At 43.5% G+C, this 18,712-nt stretch overlaps 1 protein-coding gene across 1 annotated transcript in view; it reads left to right on the top strand.

Moving 5' to 3' along the window:
- Window positions 1-18,712, top strand: part of BCAR1 (BCAR1 scaffold protein, Cas family member) — a 127,654-nt gene that overhangs the window by 49,733 nt on the left and 59,209 nt on the right. Inside the window, exon 2 of the mRNA XM_073659330.1 lies at window positions 5,167-5,901. Within this exon, the coding sequence (XP_073515431.1) occupies window positions 5,167-5,901 (735 nt within the window). The remainder of the gene's footprint in view (window positions 1-5,166; window positions 5,902-18,712) is intronic.

Here is an 18,712-nt window from a genome sequence, read left to right as displayed (position 1 = left end):
GCTTCAGCACAGCATGCACCTCTTCAAAATGTGGAATAAATCACTGCCAGATGGTGGCTTTTCTCCCTTGAAAACAAAGGATCAGGCATGTTTAAATTCACTATGCCCAGTCATTTTTTCCCATGACAGTTGTCAGCTGAACTGCTGATGTGTATGACATTAGATGGTCAGCCAGTCCCATCAGATTCCTCCCACACTGGTGTATGTGTTGGTAGTTTTCTTGTTTCTTTTTTTGCAGCTGTCATTATTAGCACTTAACAAATGAGAAAGGTATAAACAGCAAGAGGAGAAATCCGGGAGGCTGACATGGTATGAGGTTAGACAAGAGGTATGGGCACGGATGACTGCCCTCTGATTAATCCACTAAGCAAATATTGTGTAACTGCGCTTTCATCCACATATGACATTGAAGGACTCCTGGCAGGAAAGGAAGAAACCACAGAATCATTTCAGATGAATGCAATTTAAAGACAAGTCATTTATTTATTTGATCAGGCTCTCCAGTCTCAACACCGAGCCCGTGATTGCATTACGGTGAATGTGCAGTAAGTGGCTTATTAATGTTCAGTCGTATGCACGATGTTTACTGCATAGTGTCCGGCTTCAAATCAAAGTCAACCTGGCAACATACATAGAACCGTTCCAGAATAATTAAAGGGGCTTTCCCGTAAGCTCTGTACTTGGTTATCTATTTACCATGTGGTACTATTCAGTCGCAGAAACAGTAAGGCTGGGGCTGCATGGCGACCGCTATATCACAGAGCAATGCAAGTGAATGGGGTCGCATTGGGACACCCAGGGTACTGCGACCGCAACAAGCAAGTCACAAGATGTCCAACCGCGTCAGAGTTTTTGCAACTTACTTGTCGCAGTCTCAGTACCGTTGCATTGTAATTCACTTAAAGTGGTTGAACAGTATTGGGCAATTCCTGCTTAAAGGTATTCTGTCACCAAGTTTTTGCTATGTAATCGGAAATCCTACGATGTATCAGTTACTAGTCTGCTTGGTGCAGTTTTAATAGAATCCCTGTTTTATCTGTTGTAGGTGTAGTAGTGCTCAGAATGCTAAGCTCTGCATAGCCCCGCCCACACCCCTGATTGGCAGCTTCCTGCCAATCAGGGCTGGAGGTGGGGTTACACAGATTAACTGGACTGCCTGACACGTGAGATCTTGTCCTGCAGTGATAATCTCCGGCTGATAAAACACTGATTGTATTGAAACTACAGCACACAGCCTAGTAAATTAAATTAGGATAACTTTCTCTGTATTATGCTGCTCTCAGATTAAATAGAAAAAAACCTGCTGACAAATTCCCTGTAATTACCTCAGGGCCCCTTATAAAATTATACTCACCTCCAAAAGCAGCGCCGTACCTGTTGTGTAAGAGTCGCTATTCCCGAGGGTCCATTTTCCATTAGAGCAGATATCCGCTCTAACAAAATGCTAAAGGCTGCAGCCAGTCAGTGGACACTGATAAGCTGCAGTGGGTCACGTAACACAACAACGTCATCCACCAGGAGCAGCAGCACCAACATTGCCGAAAAGTAGGAGTCTGTGTACATTGTTTTTATTCATTATGGGCCCTGGAGTGATTAAGCAGGGGCTGACCATTGGTGGACATGCCCTGGCATATTGAGAGGTCCCACTGATTCTCAAAAGTGGTGCTTGTCAGGAATGGAGAGGTGGCTGTGCATGGATATTCTCTCCATACATTTCTTTGGGTGCTTCAAAAAATGGCTGGTCCTTTATTTGTCCTGAGAACCCTGCTCTCCTGTCACGTCTGATCTGATAATACTTGTATTCCAAGGCCTCAATCAGACGTCAGTGATTTTTCTCGTACTTCAAAAACAGTCTGAGTGTCAGCCCTGTTTTTTTTTTAAGCGTTTCTCAAGCTTCTCGTAACAGTCCATGAAAACCTGACAGCACATGGATAGCATTCAAGTGCTGCCCGATGTCTTCACGGACCCATACGCTTGCATGGTCGAGTTTGGACTGTGACTCAGATCATAATCGGACACATCAAAATACTCCAGAATTCTTATTTCATTTCATTCTTACTTCATACAGCACCATTACCTATCAGGGGTGGTGACAAGCATTTTTTAACTACGGCCAACAAAATATTGGAAAGAAACAAGACAATGTATTCTTATTGGCTCATCAGAAAGCACAAACAGAGATAGAAAAAGATATAGAGAGGGGCCAAAGGACCATATCTCAGGCTATATTCACACGTTGCTTTTTGCTGCTGTTTTTCTGCAGGCAAAACCTGCTCTCTTGGCAGTAAAGAAGCTGCTTACAAAAGGCAGGGTTTGCTGCTTTTCTGTTGCGTTTTTTGCTGGGTTTTTCAGGACACCAACGTTCAGCTCAAGCACGAACAATACAAAATGTTAGGCCACCAATGCAAAACCTTAAAACATTTTTGGGGAAAAAAAGGACAATTTGAACAAATTATTGAGGGGAATTTTTTTTTATGTCTGAAAAACTAGTGACTATTCTCAACAAAAAAGCTGGATTCTTGGATGAAGCGCAGCCATAAACCGAGGTTACATGAGTTTATGAAAAAATACACAACTGTAAGCGTAAAAACAGCAGGGGGAAGTTGAATTGGTCTGGCATTGTTTACTTAACACATTGATAAAGCAATGAGCTGGTAGGGCATTGTTTACTTTCACACATTGGTAGGGCATCGAGTTGGTCAGGCATTGTTTACTTTTACACATATGACTAATTTAATTAAACTGTACTAACATCCATGCTCATGTGAGGAGTCCAAGACATTATTGTTTAACCTTGGGAAAATCACAAAAATAAATGGGTTTCACATCCTGCTGTACCTGTGTTTTGTTTTTCACCAAAAACTGCTGCGTTTTTGCACTTACTCATTGCTTTCTATGGGTGAAAAGTATGATGAAAAAATTGCATTTCATGCAGGAAAAATAACAAAGCATGTGCATGAGATTTCTGAAATACTGTAAAAAGATGGTTTTAATTTGCATTAAAAAACACAGCAAAAAGGTAATGTGTGAACATAGCCTTAGTTAATAAACCTTAACACAACTTGCAGTCTCGTGCTGGGTGGTACAATTTACCATTTAACAACCCGGACCAAAGAATTTTTAGTGTGTTAACCAGTGAGCAAATCTGGAGCTAGGGGTCTTCAGTTGCCCAGCATCCTCTTTGCTCACAGGTTTCTTCAGACAAGCAATATTTTATCTAATAAATGGGGAGCAGGCGGAAGTAAAGTACCCAAAATTCCTGCCAGTTGTGAGTTTAGGAAATATAATCATGAACAAGCCCATTAATTCTTTAATAACTAGCAAATTCAATAATGTGAAGCAAAAGGCATCAGAGTTCTATAAATGATTAATAATAATAGCGACGGTATATCCCTAATAAATGTTTTCCTAATGCTAATCAGTCCCTAGTAATAAATGTTCCTTTCATTCAGTCTTGCTATCTATATTTGTTCCGTCATATTTATTGGAGAAGGTCGTCCAATCTCTAATTCAGTCACCTTCAAAACGTGTATCTCTGTAAGGAAGAAACCCGGCAGCGATGCAGATCTACTTTGTAATGAAGCCAACGCTGAGCAGACATTGCAGAGAGTTAATGTTTAACATGTTAGTGGACAGGTGCGTTCACCAGCTGCTGTATGTGCATCATAAGGAACATGTGTAGGGCACTTCTGTAAGCGTTCAGCCGTGTAACTAGTATTGGCCTAAGCACAGAACATATGTGGGGCTGTGAGTGTAATGTTACTTTTTATTTAATACACATATGTTTGACCAAAAATATATACACTAGTGTTCACTTGAAAAATAAAAATTGAAAAATATCATACCTAATTTTATCACCAAAATATGCCCTTTAGAATGCAAAATGTCATAAACTCCACCACTTCAAAGTCAGAATTAGGAGACAAAGTATCAAGACTATTATGATTTAAAGGGAGATACTCATCCCATTCTGACGGTATAAACTAAGCACAAAGCCTATTAGAGGATTTGGCCATGTAAAAATTACGCCTTTAGTTCTCTAATTGCTACCTCCGTTCTGCACGAATTGAAGTGTAATCAAATACATTAACTAGGGTGCTCAGTGCACCCTGGGTGTGGCCAAGAGGATCCTTGCACTGCTGCGTCCAGTGGTTCTGCATGTCCCACCTCCCTCATTGGTGATTGACAGCGCTAGCATTGGATTCCTCTGCAGACATTGCCTGCCCCAGTAATGGAGGTGGGGACATGCAAAACCAGTGGGCAGAACAATGACCAGAGCAGTTTAGCCACACTAAGGGGGCTCCAAGCAGCCTCATTAGCACATTTGATTAAACTTCAGTTTTACTTATTAGAACACAAAAATTTTGATTTTTATAGAAATATACATGGCGCTCATTGAAATCAATTTTTAAAAAATGGATGATGAACCATCACGATTTACCAGTTAGATTACAAAGTACACGGACATGGAATGGTCTATTGGTATTCCTTAATGAAACTATGGAGATGTTTGCTACTTTGTATTTGGCACTGTGTGACTTTTTCTTCCATGGGAGAGTGTTTGGAACCACAATTGTGGGTGGAATGTGGTGGTCTTTTACCCAGAGATGGGTCTCATAGAGTCTCAGACGATTTCTCCTCTCCTCTCACAGAGAGATTAGCCCTAGTAGCTTTGAACTTGACCATTCTGACCTCTGTCTTTGTTACAAGATACTTCACATTCCTTGACTAGCGTTGGCTAAACTATTAATATTTCACAGTGTTACATTACTCCTCTGAGTTTTGGAGCGATTTTAATGTTTGTTTTACAGATGCATTCATTTATGGTAAGAGGGAAGACTGCTCCCATTACCTCCTACATAATTAAAATGCTCAGCTGTGCAAAATAGAAAGTTTATTACTTGTATGTTTTCTCTGAACGGAGTTATCTGTAATTAAAACAAATGGTGGTGACTGGTCTCCTTACTGATGTTTAGCTCCTGGAATATCTCTATTCCTCCATGTATATGTGATCATGTAAACTAGCGCCTATCAGCTCTGGCGCTACTACAACTCCAAGCATTAGGCTCTCGGTGCTCGCTGAGAAGAATAGTTTCACCACAGCTGGATAGTCGCAGATTCCCAAAAATATTTTCATTGATGTTTTTACATTTCTTTGTTTTGCAGAATGTATTGGCCAAAGCTCTGTATGACAATGTCGCGGAGTCACCGGATGAGCTATCCTTTAGGAAGGGGGATATCATGACGGTGCTAGAACGAAACACTCAAGGTCTAGAAGGCTGGTGGCTTTGTTCTCTACATGGAAGACAAGGAATTGTCCCTGGAAACAGGCTGAAAATTCTGGTGGGAATGTATGATAAGAAGCAAGGAATGGACCAGAGCCAACAGAAACCTCAGCAGCAGCAAGCCCAGCAGCAGCCACCTCAAACTCCATTGCCTTATAACAATCAAAGTGTCTACAATGTTCTCCCCACCAATCAGTTCCCCCCAATGCACTCATCTTTCCAGAGCCAGAGTGCAGATAGTGTTTACTTGGTCCCAACAGCACCTAAAGGACAGCAAACACATTACCAGACCCCACAGGGGTCTCCGCATCCTGGTCAAACAACTCCTTCTAAGCAATCTACTATGTTTCAGAACCATCTACCCCAACATCAATTCACAAATCAAGACATATATCAGGTTCCCCCATCCATGAATCCACCGCAGGAGCTCTACCAAGTGCCAGTAGGATCCACCAGCCCACCTCAGTCTCAGGACATTTATCAAATTCCACCTTCTGCAGGGACAGGACAAGATATCTACCAGGTGCCACCATCAATGACCACATCTCAAGAAATTTATCAAGTGCCACCATCCATGGATATGAGAGGAGGAGAACTCAGAAAGCCACCAGGAAAGGTACAGCACACATCATTCTTGCACTTAATTCTTTATTCTTTGTGCGACTTTTCTTGAAGTATCCCTAATCTTCTAAGTCTTTCACATTATGTTCCTCATTATGTTCCTCATAGTCTACTTTCTGTGCACCAATTCTAAGATCAGCTTAAAAGATAAAGGACATAAAAATATAGACTGTGGTTCTTTTGTCTGTATAGGTCTGCCACATTGTCTGTGTTTCTAAAGGATCAATCTGGCCGTAAATGTTGTGTCAGACTAATGAGCATTAAAGATTAGGCGCTTGACGCGGCACCACTGAATGATATCCATTAGCTATTGATCCACCAAAAATGAGCTTTGATCGAACTGCAGCCTGATAATCCCCTGCCTGGAGGGGATGAATGTATGTTAAAAAAGTAGCCCACTATAGTGGGTCAGAGGGTGCCTAAAACTATGGTCGATCTTGTTGAGAACTAATTCCTACTGAGAACTTTTAGATGCAATATTCTAATAATTGTCGAAATGTCTAATTTTCTAGAGTAAAATCTGAAGACTGGACTTTATGTCACAACTTATTTAATTTTATTTATATTATTCAGTAGTATTTCTTCTTCCCTTTGCCTAATGTTTGGCTAGACACTTAGGGTTAATCTTGTCCTTTACAATAATCACAATGACAATCCACTGTAATCACTGTGGCGGCTTTTTGCCTCCACCGCAAAGAAAACACCTATTCTTCCACTGGCATTTTATACAAACTGCCCCCTCTTAGTCTGGGTGGGCTGCATTTGAGACTGCAACTATTTTTTCAAAAATTATCAGACTGCATTCTTACAACCATTTAGCACTAAAATATTACCGCAATCTAGATACTAAAGGGACTATTTTATTTCTTTACTATGGGTCACGGACCGCTCCTGCTAGTGATTCTGCTGCTTCACGTCAACAGAGCAGCTCTTCCTCTTCTGGACTGTTCTGTTGATGGGGCGTGATTGCCGGCATCATGTTGATTGACAGCCGGCTCCCTGCAATTGTGCAGCAGGGAGCTGGCTGTCAATCAGCATGACATTTGCAATCACACCCTATCAGCAGAGCGGAAGAGAAAGCCGCAGAATTTCTGGCGGGAACGATCTCTGACCGCTCTGTGCTGGTGGAGGCTGGTAGTTAGCAACTGCCTGCTTGTTAGTTCTTAAGCCCATAGTAAAAAAAATAAAATAGTCCTGGATAACCCCTTTAAGAGATATGTAATATCGTGCAAAAATGCTGTGACGGCACAAGGCGTAAAGGAAGCTTAGCAGTTTGGTGGATGAAAACTACTGCCGACTGTGCAAGATAGGTGATCTGTAATGCACAACGCCAAGTGACTGCGGGATATTTAATAACAGTTTCCTAGGGTTTGTGCAGTAAAACCCTGCCCCCTCCTTCCTGGAGGCCACTAGAGCTGTCACTCAGGAGCAGAGGGGAGGAGTTAGACACTTCACTATTAAGGAACGTCCAGCAGGCACTTACTGTAGCTTCATGGTTTCCTGGTCACCACAACTAAGAGCATGAAAGGGCCATTGCAAATGCCTTATCTGTCAAAACGGATGAAAGAATACAGGATATGCATTTGCTCCTGTGTTCTACTATGTGTAGATTGAATGTAGCTAAGCTAGAATGGTATATATATATATATATATATACACATATATATATATATATATATACACTGTGTGTGTGACTGAGCCTTCACGTGTCCTCCTTGCTCCATAGCTCAGTCTTTCCTCCTGGTGGCTCTGCTGGACCTGCAGCTTTGCTCCATATCATGGCCGCCCTGACCTCTTGCCCACAATCATCCACATTTCTGAGATGTTTTGCTCAGTTTATGGAGTTGTTTTCTCACTTGTGAAGATTACACTTCTGGATTTGTTGATATCCGAGCACTATCGAAGCGCTGCATTATAAACATCCTCCAGGCAATTTTCATTTTATCTTTGCACGTCCATGATAATCTGTTTCTGTATTAACAATTACCCAAAGGATACAGAGTAAATAAGCCGCACATTCATCATGTCCCTGCCTGCAGTACTGTGGGTAAGCGTTCTGCAGGCTGACAAGCACCTGCCCCTTCCCTCGGTGTTGGGGTCGCCCCTGGAGCGGGGTCCTGTTGGGGAACGACCATCATTATGCTGGGTATCACACAACACTGCTGCTTGCTGATCACTGTGCAGCAGGAGGTGGAGTTTTTTCATTTTTTATATTGTTGTCCAGCATAGAAAGTTATGAAACTTTGCAAATCAATTTATTAGGGAAATTGACATCATTCCTGTAATAAAAAATTGCATGTATGTGGATTCCAAACCCCTGCTTTTCCCCAGTCTATTTTCCTACCTTTAGCTTCATTGATATAAGAATGTAGTCATTTGGAGTACAGATGATGGCAGTGATGGGTCAGCACTTGTCACCTCTTCTGAGTGTTTGGCTTATCAGTACAATCTCCTGCAGTATCCCCAGAGTTAATGAGAGACATGTGCTGAGCTGTCCCATCAGTGCCATCATCTGTACTCCAAATCTGTATGTTCTGGTATAAATGCTGCTGAAGGCAAGTAAACAGACTGGTCAGAAGCAGAGATTTCGAAGCCACTTACATGCAAGAATGAAGATAAAAATTCAAATAAAGTGATTTGCAAAGTTTTGTAACTTTCTATTCTGGACAAAATAATTTTTTTTTTTTAAAACGTGAAAGTTTAGTTACTCTTGAAGAGTAATCCGTGCTGATCGTATAATTTGTGGGACTAAAAATCATTTGTCCACACACAACGATACAAGGAAAGCTGTCAATCACTCTGTGGGGTCGCGGCTAAACAGGACTCCTAACTCTCACTTCTAGGAGTCCTGCCAGAAATTTCTCTATTTTTTACTTAAAAAATTCTCCAAATCATATTACCCTGTATATTCTAAAGCTCTGCTTCTCTCCCATTATTATCGATTGCCTTCAGATAAGGCAGCATGCATTACCTGACAGATAAAGTCACCTTAATAGTATTAATCGGTCTGAAGTTATGATTGGTCACAGTAAGCTGTTGAGTTGCATTGGGTTTTGTAGCTATATGGTCAGATTCCTGGATTTTAAAGGGGGAGTCTCCACTTAGAATTTTAGCACCTATTAATAGGATGTGTGATAACAACCCCACCGCACCAACTGGGCAATGGCTAGTACGGGCGAGTACAATGCTCGGCTATCTCTGGCAGTCCCATACACAATGAATTGATCTGTGACGCACATGTGACGCTAGGGCTCCTTTCACACCTGGCTCTTCTGAGTCCCCTTCCCAGAATAGGTGGGTCACCTGGACCAGTTATTACCTCTCCCTTTGATAGCAGATAAGGGGTTATCCCAATTTAGCAAGTTAAGTCCCATCCGGACTTTATGAAAGAATTTTCTTTATTTTTCATTGATACTTTGTATTCATTGAAGTCAAAACAAGGACATAAAGTAAAGCTCCTGAGCCCCAAACAAAATCTGTAACAGCACCCATAACCGGCCAGGTGCCACTTCTGACACTGATGTCTTCCCTGGAAGAGGGACCTTTGGACCCCCTAAGCCACCATGGCCCTGTGGCAGCCGCTACCTTGGGACCTCCATAATCAGAGTCCTTTCTTCTGTCACACAGACAGACATATCCACTGCCACATATTTGCCAGACTTTTCACAATTTTTTGGAAACAGTCCCATTAAATGTGTAGTATCCGTGCTGAAAAGTGTAAGAGTTTGCACAACCCCCAACCACTAATGGGCGTTTCTGGCCTGGATCGGGGCAGGACCAGATGTTGGTAACGGCCATCTGATAGCAATGTAAAGTTTGGCCACAGAACAAGAATGTTGTATTGTTAGCTAAGATACAATAGAAATAATACTTTATAATGATGCCTTTATGGGCTACACGCGGATTACACTGCAGTCTAACCCAGAAGTCCGCCGTAGTAACGTACAGGCCAGGAATAGGCCCATGTTGTATGTATTTCCATAACCGAAGCCTTGTGTATCTGACATAGAGAAGAAAATACAATGTAACCATCTGATTGTCCTCAGAATGTCACCCCCAAGTACCAATTAATTATATACCTCCCAATATCTAAATAAAATGTTACAATGGCTGGAAATGCATTTGTTTTTGATGGGCAAAGAGGCACAAGCCACCGATATTCTGCTCTCACAGGGGCTTATTAACTGGGGGATCAAAGGATCGGAAAGGTGGAAATTCAATCCAAGATTGGGACACCGCAGTCACATAAGATAGTCATCCATTCCCATTAAAATCTAAAGGTTTGGGCTCTTATGACCACCTTACAGGGGCCCCCCTGTCCCCCAGCTCCAATTTGTTTGAAAAAAAAACATCAACTGAGCTTTACCCTCCCTCCCCAGGTCCAGTGCAGAGTCCCTGGCGCTGCTGTTGTCTGACGTTGTATTACTGAGCGTCTTGTGCCGCCAACTCGGGCAGAGCCACTGTGCTCAGTTATTGGCTGCAGATGTGACAACAGCACTGCAGACAATAACAGGCACCAACACCCGTGGTAGAGACTCAGTGCTGGACCCAGGGACGGTGAGTAAAGCACCATATTTTTTTTATACAAACTGCTTTGTGGTGTGAGACACTTTTTTTTAAACCCCTGTACGAGACAAATACACAGAATAAACAACATAGAAGATGAGAACCAGCCAAAGATTTTTATTTGCAGGTTTTTGCATCCAGATTTCTCAATATAAACTGCATACATTATTAAATAGATCGTTTCGACACTACAAGGCTGGTGTACTTACTATGAAAGTCTGTCGGAATGGCTGTATAAGTTTTCTTGCTTTATTTTATGAGTCAAGGGCAAGTTGTTCCTTTTAATATCAGGAGAGAAACCTTTCAAATGGTATAATGCAGCCATTCTGACATAGATTTTCAAAGTAAGTACACCAGTCTCATCATGTCTATTTTACTAATGATTGCAGATGGCATTGTAAAATCTGGTGACAGAGACACTTTTAAGTATAATTTTTGTGTCTTTAAATATTCTTTAACTCAACAACAAGAGGTAAGTAAAAGCATCTGGTCAGTGTGGAAGGTAATAATTTACTATGTAATTACACAGGGCTGTGGGAGGAGCACCCAGAAACAAGCTGTTTTGAAGAAGTTTTCATGGAAACTTTTTTTGGATGTGTTTAAGTCTCTCTTATTTGGTTTTCTTGTTTCGTCCAGGATCTCTGCTTGTAATTACTGCCGCCTGCCAGGAAAACATACAATGCTGGCGTCTGAAAAGCCATGGAAGTGGCCTATATGTGCGTCTGCCTGTGTGCATAGACGTGTGTTCATCTCTGAAGCGATTGCAAGTGCTTTAGAGTATTTTATTCAGACTCATGCCCCGGGCAATGGCGAATGCACAGGTCCTGCACAATGGCACATAAAGTATATAATATGGCTATTAGCATGACCTCTGTCAGTGCGCAGGGGGTATGGCACAGCCACACTGGCTACTGAGTGATGTAATGGTGACACCAGTCATCTACCAGTCTAACCTCAACTGGAAAGTGACTCAAAGCCTGGGCAAAGAATCACCTGCCCGAAATCGCCATGTAGCCCTAGATGTAGAAGTACAGCGACATAGGACAAGTGCTGTCAGATATACCGGCATAGGACAAGTGCTGTCAGATATACCGGCATAGGACAAGTGCTGTCAGATATACCGGCATAAGGCAAGTGCTGTCAGATATACCGGCATAAGGCAAGGGTTGTCAGATATACCGGCATAAGGCAAGGGTTGTCAGATATACCGGCATAAGGCAAGGGTTGTCAGATATACCGGCATAAGGCAAGGGTTGTCAGATATACCGGCATAAGGCAAGGGTTGTCAGACATACCGGCATAAGGCAAGGGTTGTCAGACATACCGGCATAAGGCAAGGGTTGTCAGATATACCGGCATAAGGCAAGGGTTGTCAGATATACCGGCATAGGACAAGTGCTGTCAGATATACCGGCATAGGACAAGTGCTGTCAGATATACCGGAATAGGACAAGTGCTGTCAGATATACCGGAATAGGACAAGTGCTGACAGATATACCGACATAAGGCAAGGGTTGTCAGATATACCGGCATAAGGCAAGGGTTGTCAGATATACCGGCATAAGGCAAGGGTTGTCAGATATACCGGCATAGGAAAAGTGCTGTCAGATATACCGGCATAAGGCAAGGGTTGTCAGATATACCGGCATAAGGCAAGGGTTGTCAGATATACCGGCATAAGGCAAGTGCTGTCAGATATACCGGCATAAGGCAAGGGTTGTCAGATATACCGGCATAAGGCAAGTGCTGTCAGATATACCGGCATAAGGCTAGGGTTGTCAGATATACCGGCATAAGGCAAGTGCTGTCAGATATACCGGCATAAGGCAAGTGCTGTCAGATATACCGGCATAAGGATAGGGTTGTCAGATATACCGGCATAAGGCAAGTGCTGTCAGATATACCGGCATAAGGCAAGTGCTGTCAGACATACCGGCATAAGGCAAGGGTTGTCAGATATACCGGCATAAGGCAAGTGCTGTCAGATATACCGGCATAAGGCAAGGGTTGTCAGACATACCGGCATAAGGCAAGGGTTGTCAGATATACCGGCATAAGGCAAGGGTTGTCAGATATACCGGCATAAGGCAAGGGTTGTCAGATATACCGGCATAAGGCAAGTGCTGTCAGATATACCGGCATAAGGCTAGGGTTGTCAGATATACCGGCATAAGGATAGTGTTGTCAGATATACCGGCATAAGGCAAGTGCTGTCAGATATACCGGCATAAGGATAGGGTTGTCAGATATACCGGCATAAGGATAGGGTTGTCAGACATACTGGCATAAGGCAAGGGTTGTCAGATATACCGGCATAAGGCAAGGGTTGTCAGATATACCGGCATAAGGCAAGGGTTGTCAGATATACCGGCATAAGGCAAGTGCTGTCAGATATACCAGCATAAGGCAAGTGCTGTCAGATATGCTGGCATAAGGCAAGGGTTGTCAGATATACCGGCATAAGGCAAGGGTTGTCAGATATACCGGCATAAGGCAAGGGTTGTCAGATATACCGGCATAAGGCAAGTGCTGTCAGATATACCGGCATAAGGCAAGGGTTGTCAGACATACCGGCATAAGGCAAGGGTTGTCAGATATACCGGCATAAGGCAAGGGTTGTCAGATATACCGGCATAAGGCAAGTGCTGTCAGATATACCGGCATAAGGCAAGGGTTGTCAGATATACCGGCATAAGGCAAGTGCTGTCAGATATACCGGCATAAGGCTAGGGTTGTCAGATATACCGGCATAAGGATAGTGTTGTCAGATATACCGGCATAAGGCTAGGGTTGTCAGATATACCGGCATAGGACAAGTGCTGTCAGATATACCGGCATAGGACAAGTGCTGTCAGATATACCGGAATAGGACAAGTGCTGTCAGATATACCGGAATAGGACAAGTGCTGACAGATATACCGACATAAGGCAAGGGTTGTCAGATATACCGGCATAAGGCAAGGGTTGTCAGATATACCGGCATAGGAAAAGTGCTGTCAGATATACCGGCATAAGGCAAGGATTGTCAGATATACCGGCATAAGGCAAGGGTTGTCAGATATACCGGCATAAGGCAAGTGCTGTCAGATATACCGGCATAAGGCAAGGGTTGTCAGATATACCGGCATAAGGCAAGTGCTGTCAGATATACCGGCATAAGGCTAGGGTTGTCAGATATACCGGCATAAGGCAAGTGCTGTCAGATATACCGGCATAAGGCAAGTGCTGTCAGATATACCGGCATAAGGATAGGGTTGTCAGATATACCGGCATAAGGCAAGTGCTGTCAGATATACCGGCATAAGGATAGGGTTGTCAGATATACCGGCATAAGGCAAGTGCTGTCAGATATACCGGCATAAGGCAAGTGCTGTCAGACATACCGGCATAAGGCAAGGGTTGTCAGACATACCGGCATAAGGCAAGGGTTGTCAGATATACCGGCATAAGGCAAGGGTTGTCAGATATACCGGCATAAGGCAAGGGTTGTCAGATATACCGGCATAAGGCAAGTGCTGTCAGATATACCAGCATAAGGCAAGTGCTGTCAGATATACCGGCATAAGGCTAGGGTTGTCAGATATACCGGCATAAGGATAGGGTTGTCAGATATACCGGCATAAGGCAAGTGCTGTCAGATATACCGGCATAAGGATAGGGTTGTCAGATATACCGGCATAAGGATAGGGTTGTCAGATATACCGGCATAAGGCAAGTGCTGTCAGATATGCTGGCATAAGGCAAGGGTTGTCAGATATACCGGCATAAGGCAAGTGCTGTCAGACATACCGGCATAAGGCAAGGGTTGTCAGATATACCGGCATAAGGCAAGTGCTGTCAGATATACCGGCATAAGGCAAGGGTTGTCAGATATACCGGCATAAGGCAAGGGTTGTCAGATATACTGGCATAAGGCAAGTGCTGTCAGATATACCGGCATAAGGCAAGTGCTGTCAGATATACCGGCATAAGGCTAGGGTTGTCAGATATACCGGCATAAGGCAAGTGCTGTCAGATATACCGGCATAAGGATAGGGTTGTCAGATATACCGGCATAAGGATAGGGTTGTCAGACATACCGGCATAAGGCAAGGGTTGTCAGATATACCGGCATAAGGCAAGGGTTGTCAGATATACCGGCATAAGGCAAGTGCTGTCAGATATACCGGCATAAGGCAAGGGTTGTCAGACATACCGGCATAAGGCAAGGGTTGTCAGATATACCGGCATAAGGCAAGGGTTGTTAGATATACCGGCATAAGGCAAGTGCTGTCAGATATACCGGCATAAGGCTAGGGTTGTCAGATATACCGGCATAAGGATAGTGTTGTCAGATATACCGGCATAAGGCAAGTGCTGTCAGATATACCGGCATAAGGATAGGGTTGTCAGATATACCGGCATAAGGATAGGGTTGTCAGACATACCGGCATAAGGCAAGGGTTGTCAGATATACCGGCATAAGGCAAGGGTTGTCAGATATACCGGCATAAGGCAAGTGCTGTCAGATATACCGGCATAAGGCAAGGGTTGTCAGACATACCGGCATAAGGCAAGGGTTGTCAGATATACCGGCATAAGGCAAGGGTTGTCAGATATACCGGCATAAGGCAAGTGCTGTCAGATATACCGGCATAAGGCAAGGGTTGTCAGATATACCGGCATAAGGCAAGTGCTGTCAGATATACCGGCATAAGGCAAGGGTTGTCAGACATACCGGCATAAGGCAAGGGTTGTCAGACATACCGGCATAAGGCAAGGGTTGTCAGATATACCGGCATAAGGCAAGGGTTGTCAGATATACCGGCATAAGGCAAGTGCTGTCAGATATACCGGCATAAGGCAAGGGTTGTCAGATATACCGGCATAAGGCAAGTGCTGTCAGATATACCGGCATAAGGCAAGGGTTGTCAGACATACCGGCATAAGGCAAGGGTTGTCAGATATACCGGCATAAGGCAAGGGTTGTCAGATATACCGGCATAAGGCAAGTGCTGTCAGATATACCGGCATAAGGCTAGGGTTGTCAGATATACCGGCATAAGGATAGTGTTGTCAGATATACCGGCATAAGGCAAGTGCTGTCAGATATACCGGCATAAGGATAGGGTTGTCAGATATACCGGCATAAGGATAGGGTTGTCAGACATACCGGCATAAGGCAAGGGTTGTCAGATATACCGGCATAAGGCAAGGGTTGTCAGATATACCGGCATAAGGCAAGGGTTGTCAGACATACCGGCATAAGGCAAGGGTTGTCAGATATACCGGCATAAGGCAAGGGTTGTCAGATATACCGGCATAAGGCAAGGGTTGTCAGATATACCGGCATAAGGCAAGTGCTGTCAGATATACCGGCATAAGGCAAGGGTTGTCAGACATACCGGCATAAGGCAAGGGTTGTCAGATATACCGGCATAAGGCAAGGGTTGTCAGATATACCGGCATAAGGCAAGGGTTGTCAGATATACCGGCATAAGGCAAGTGCTGTCAGATATACCGGCATAAGGCAAGGGTTGTCAGATATACCGGCATAAGGCAAGTGCTGTCAGATATACCGGCATAAGGCTAGGGTTGTCAGATATACCGGCATAAGGATAGTGTTGTCAGATATACCGGCATAAGGATAGGGTTTTCAGATATACCGGCATAAGGATAGGGTTGTCAGACATACCGGCATAAGGCAAGGGTTGTCAAATATACCGGCATAAGGCAAGGGTTGTCAGATATACCGGCATAAGGCTAGGGTTTTCTTCTTTTTGGAGAAAGGCTGCAGCTGGCAGGCCGCTAATTACAAATTATCTCTAATTACTGCTCATTTAACATGCAACCCTTACAGATGGGCTACGGGGAGGTCAGCAAGAGCTGTGCCTCCGTTCTGAGGCTTATTTTGGTTTAGAGGTTATCCCCTGAACATCAGAAGCCATTTCCAGGATGGCTGTAAATGGGGAAATTATTATTATTTGTTTAGTTACTATAAATATTTTTTTGGGCATTGGATCCTGTTTAGTAAAGTGTTAATGCTTACTGATGTTTTGTGCCGTGTTGTGTAATATAAACCATACATCTGTACTATTCACACCAGAGGTAGACGCATTAGATCAGCCTCATTTGGCAAATTGGGCAAACTGTATGACGGCTTCCCGGTAGTCTTCTCTTTCTCACTGGTCATTTAATTGTGTCTAGTTTATAAACATGCTAGCTAGTCATTAAGGAAATTACCTCTCCATGTACCGACTCCATGATCCGCAGTAGTAACTGAGCAGAGCTGCAGTGTAAAGAACAGGGGAGGGCTCAGCAGCCTGACACTAGACTCTCAGATTCCAAGTAATGAATTCACATGATCTGTAGATCCCGGTCACAATGATTACAGGGGATGTCCCATATATATTTATCACCCATCTGTTTATTATTATTATTATAGATATTTATCACCTATTTATTTATTTTTAATTAATATTACTTTATTATTTTGCTATCTATCTATCTCATATCTATTTCTGTATCTGTCTATCTATCTCATATCTATTTCTGTATGTATCTATCTATCTCATATCTATTTCTGTATCTATATCTATCTATCTATCTATCTATCTATCTATCTATCGTATAGATGATAAATGTACAATCGCTGGGGATCCCAAGAACTTGTAAAAGTCCTGTGTGGATGAAATGATAGTGAGCATGTATAACTACCACTCCCATGGACAGCGAAAGGAGCAGTAGTTGCACATGTTTGTTCCCACTCCATTCGCATGACCAGTGATCAGTGAGGGTCCCAGCTTTCAGACCCCCATCAATCGCACATTTATAATCTTTTCTGTGGATAGATAATATATTGCATGTTGGTTATGAGACATCCTTTTTAAAGGTAATCTGTCAGCAGGTTTTTTCTATGTAATCTGAGAGAAGTATAATGTAGGAACTAAGACCCTGATTCCAGCGATGTGTCACTTACTAGGCTATGTGTTATTGTTTCAATACAATCAGTGGTTTATCAGCAGGAGATTATCACTACAAGACTAAAGGCCCCGTCACACTTAGCGACGCTGCAACGATCCCGACAACGATACGACCTGTCAGGGATCGTTGCTGCGTCGCTATGTGGCCGCTGGTGAGATGTCAAACAGGCAGGCTCACCAACGATCAGGGGAGCAGCGACATTGTGGAAAGAATCTTTCCACGATGTCCTGCTCCTGGTTACCAGCCTGCTGAAGCAGGAGCAGGCTGGTAACTATGGTAAACATCGCTCCTAGTAACCCGTTGTTTATCATGGTTACCACTCTGCTACAGTGAGCGGGAGGTTACCGCTCACTTTAGCAGGCTCGTAACCATGATAAACAATGGGTTACTAGGTGCGCGTGTGCCCCTAGTAACCCGATGTTTATCATGGTTACCAGCCTGACCGCTGCTCCCGCTGGTCACACACAGCGATGTGTGCTGACCAGCGGGAGAGCAACGACCAAAAAATGGTCCAGGACACTTTGCAGCGATCAGCGACTTCACAGCAGGGGCCTGATCGCTGCAAAGTGTCACACATAGCGACATCGCTGGTGAGGTCACTGTTGCGTCACCAAAACCGTGACTCAGCAGCGATCTCGCTATGTGAGACGGGGGCTTTAGTGTATCATGCCTCCTGGTCCTCCTACTCTGTGTAACCCCTCCCCCAGCACTGATTGGCTGCTTTCTGTCAACATACAGTGTACACCGAAAGCTGCCAATCAGAGATGTGGGCGGAGTTATACACAGCTCAGCTTTATAGATCTACAGCAGAGAAAACTGTGATTGTATCACAACTGCTGCACCCAGGAAACTAATTGAGACATTGGTGGAATCAGGGTCTTTGTCCCTGCATCATGCTGTTCTCAGGTGGGGTAATAAAAACCCAGCAACAGATTTATTTTAACCCCTTTCTGACATGGTCAGTAATAGTACGCACCACGTTGGAAAGGCCGGTTCAGTGGTCGGCGCTCATAGCACAGGAGCATTTCTGCTACATAGAGGTGATCTGCTCATCACCTCTATGTAGCAGAGGCGATCGGACAGTTGCTGCTTCTAGTCTCCTATGGAGACTATAGAGGCAAGTAAATAGTGTAAAAAAAAATGTTTTAAAATATATATATAAAAAATATATATATTTAAAAGTTTAAATCACCCCCCTTTTGCCCCATTCAAAATAAAATAATAAAAAATAAACCCCATAATCCAATCGGTAAACGGCGTAACGAGAAAAAAAAAAT

The sequence above is a fragment of the Phyllobates terribilis genome, unplaced genomic scaffold (genome assembly GCF_046119375.1).
Source record: "Phyllobates terribilis strain yellow unplaced genomic scaffold, ASM4611937v1 Scaffold_13__5_contigs__length_258822181, whole genome shotgun sequence".
NCBI lineage: Eukaryota > Metazoa > Chordata > Amphibia > Anura > Dendrobatidae > Phyllobates > Phyllobates terribilis.
This window is presented reverse-complemented; position numbering and strand designations above follow the sequence as displayed.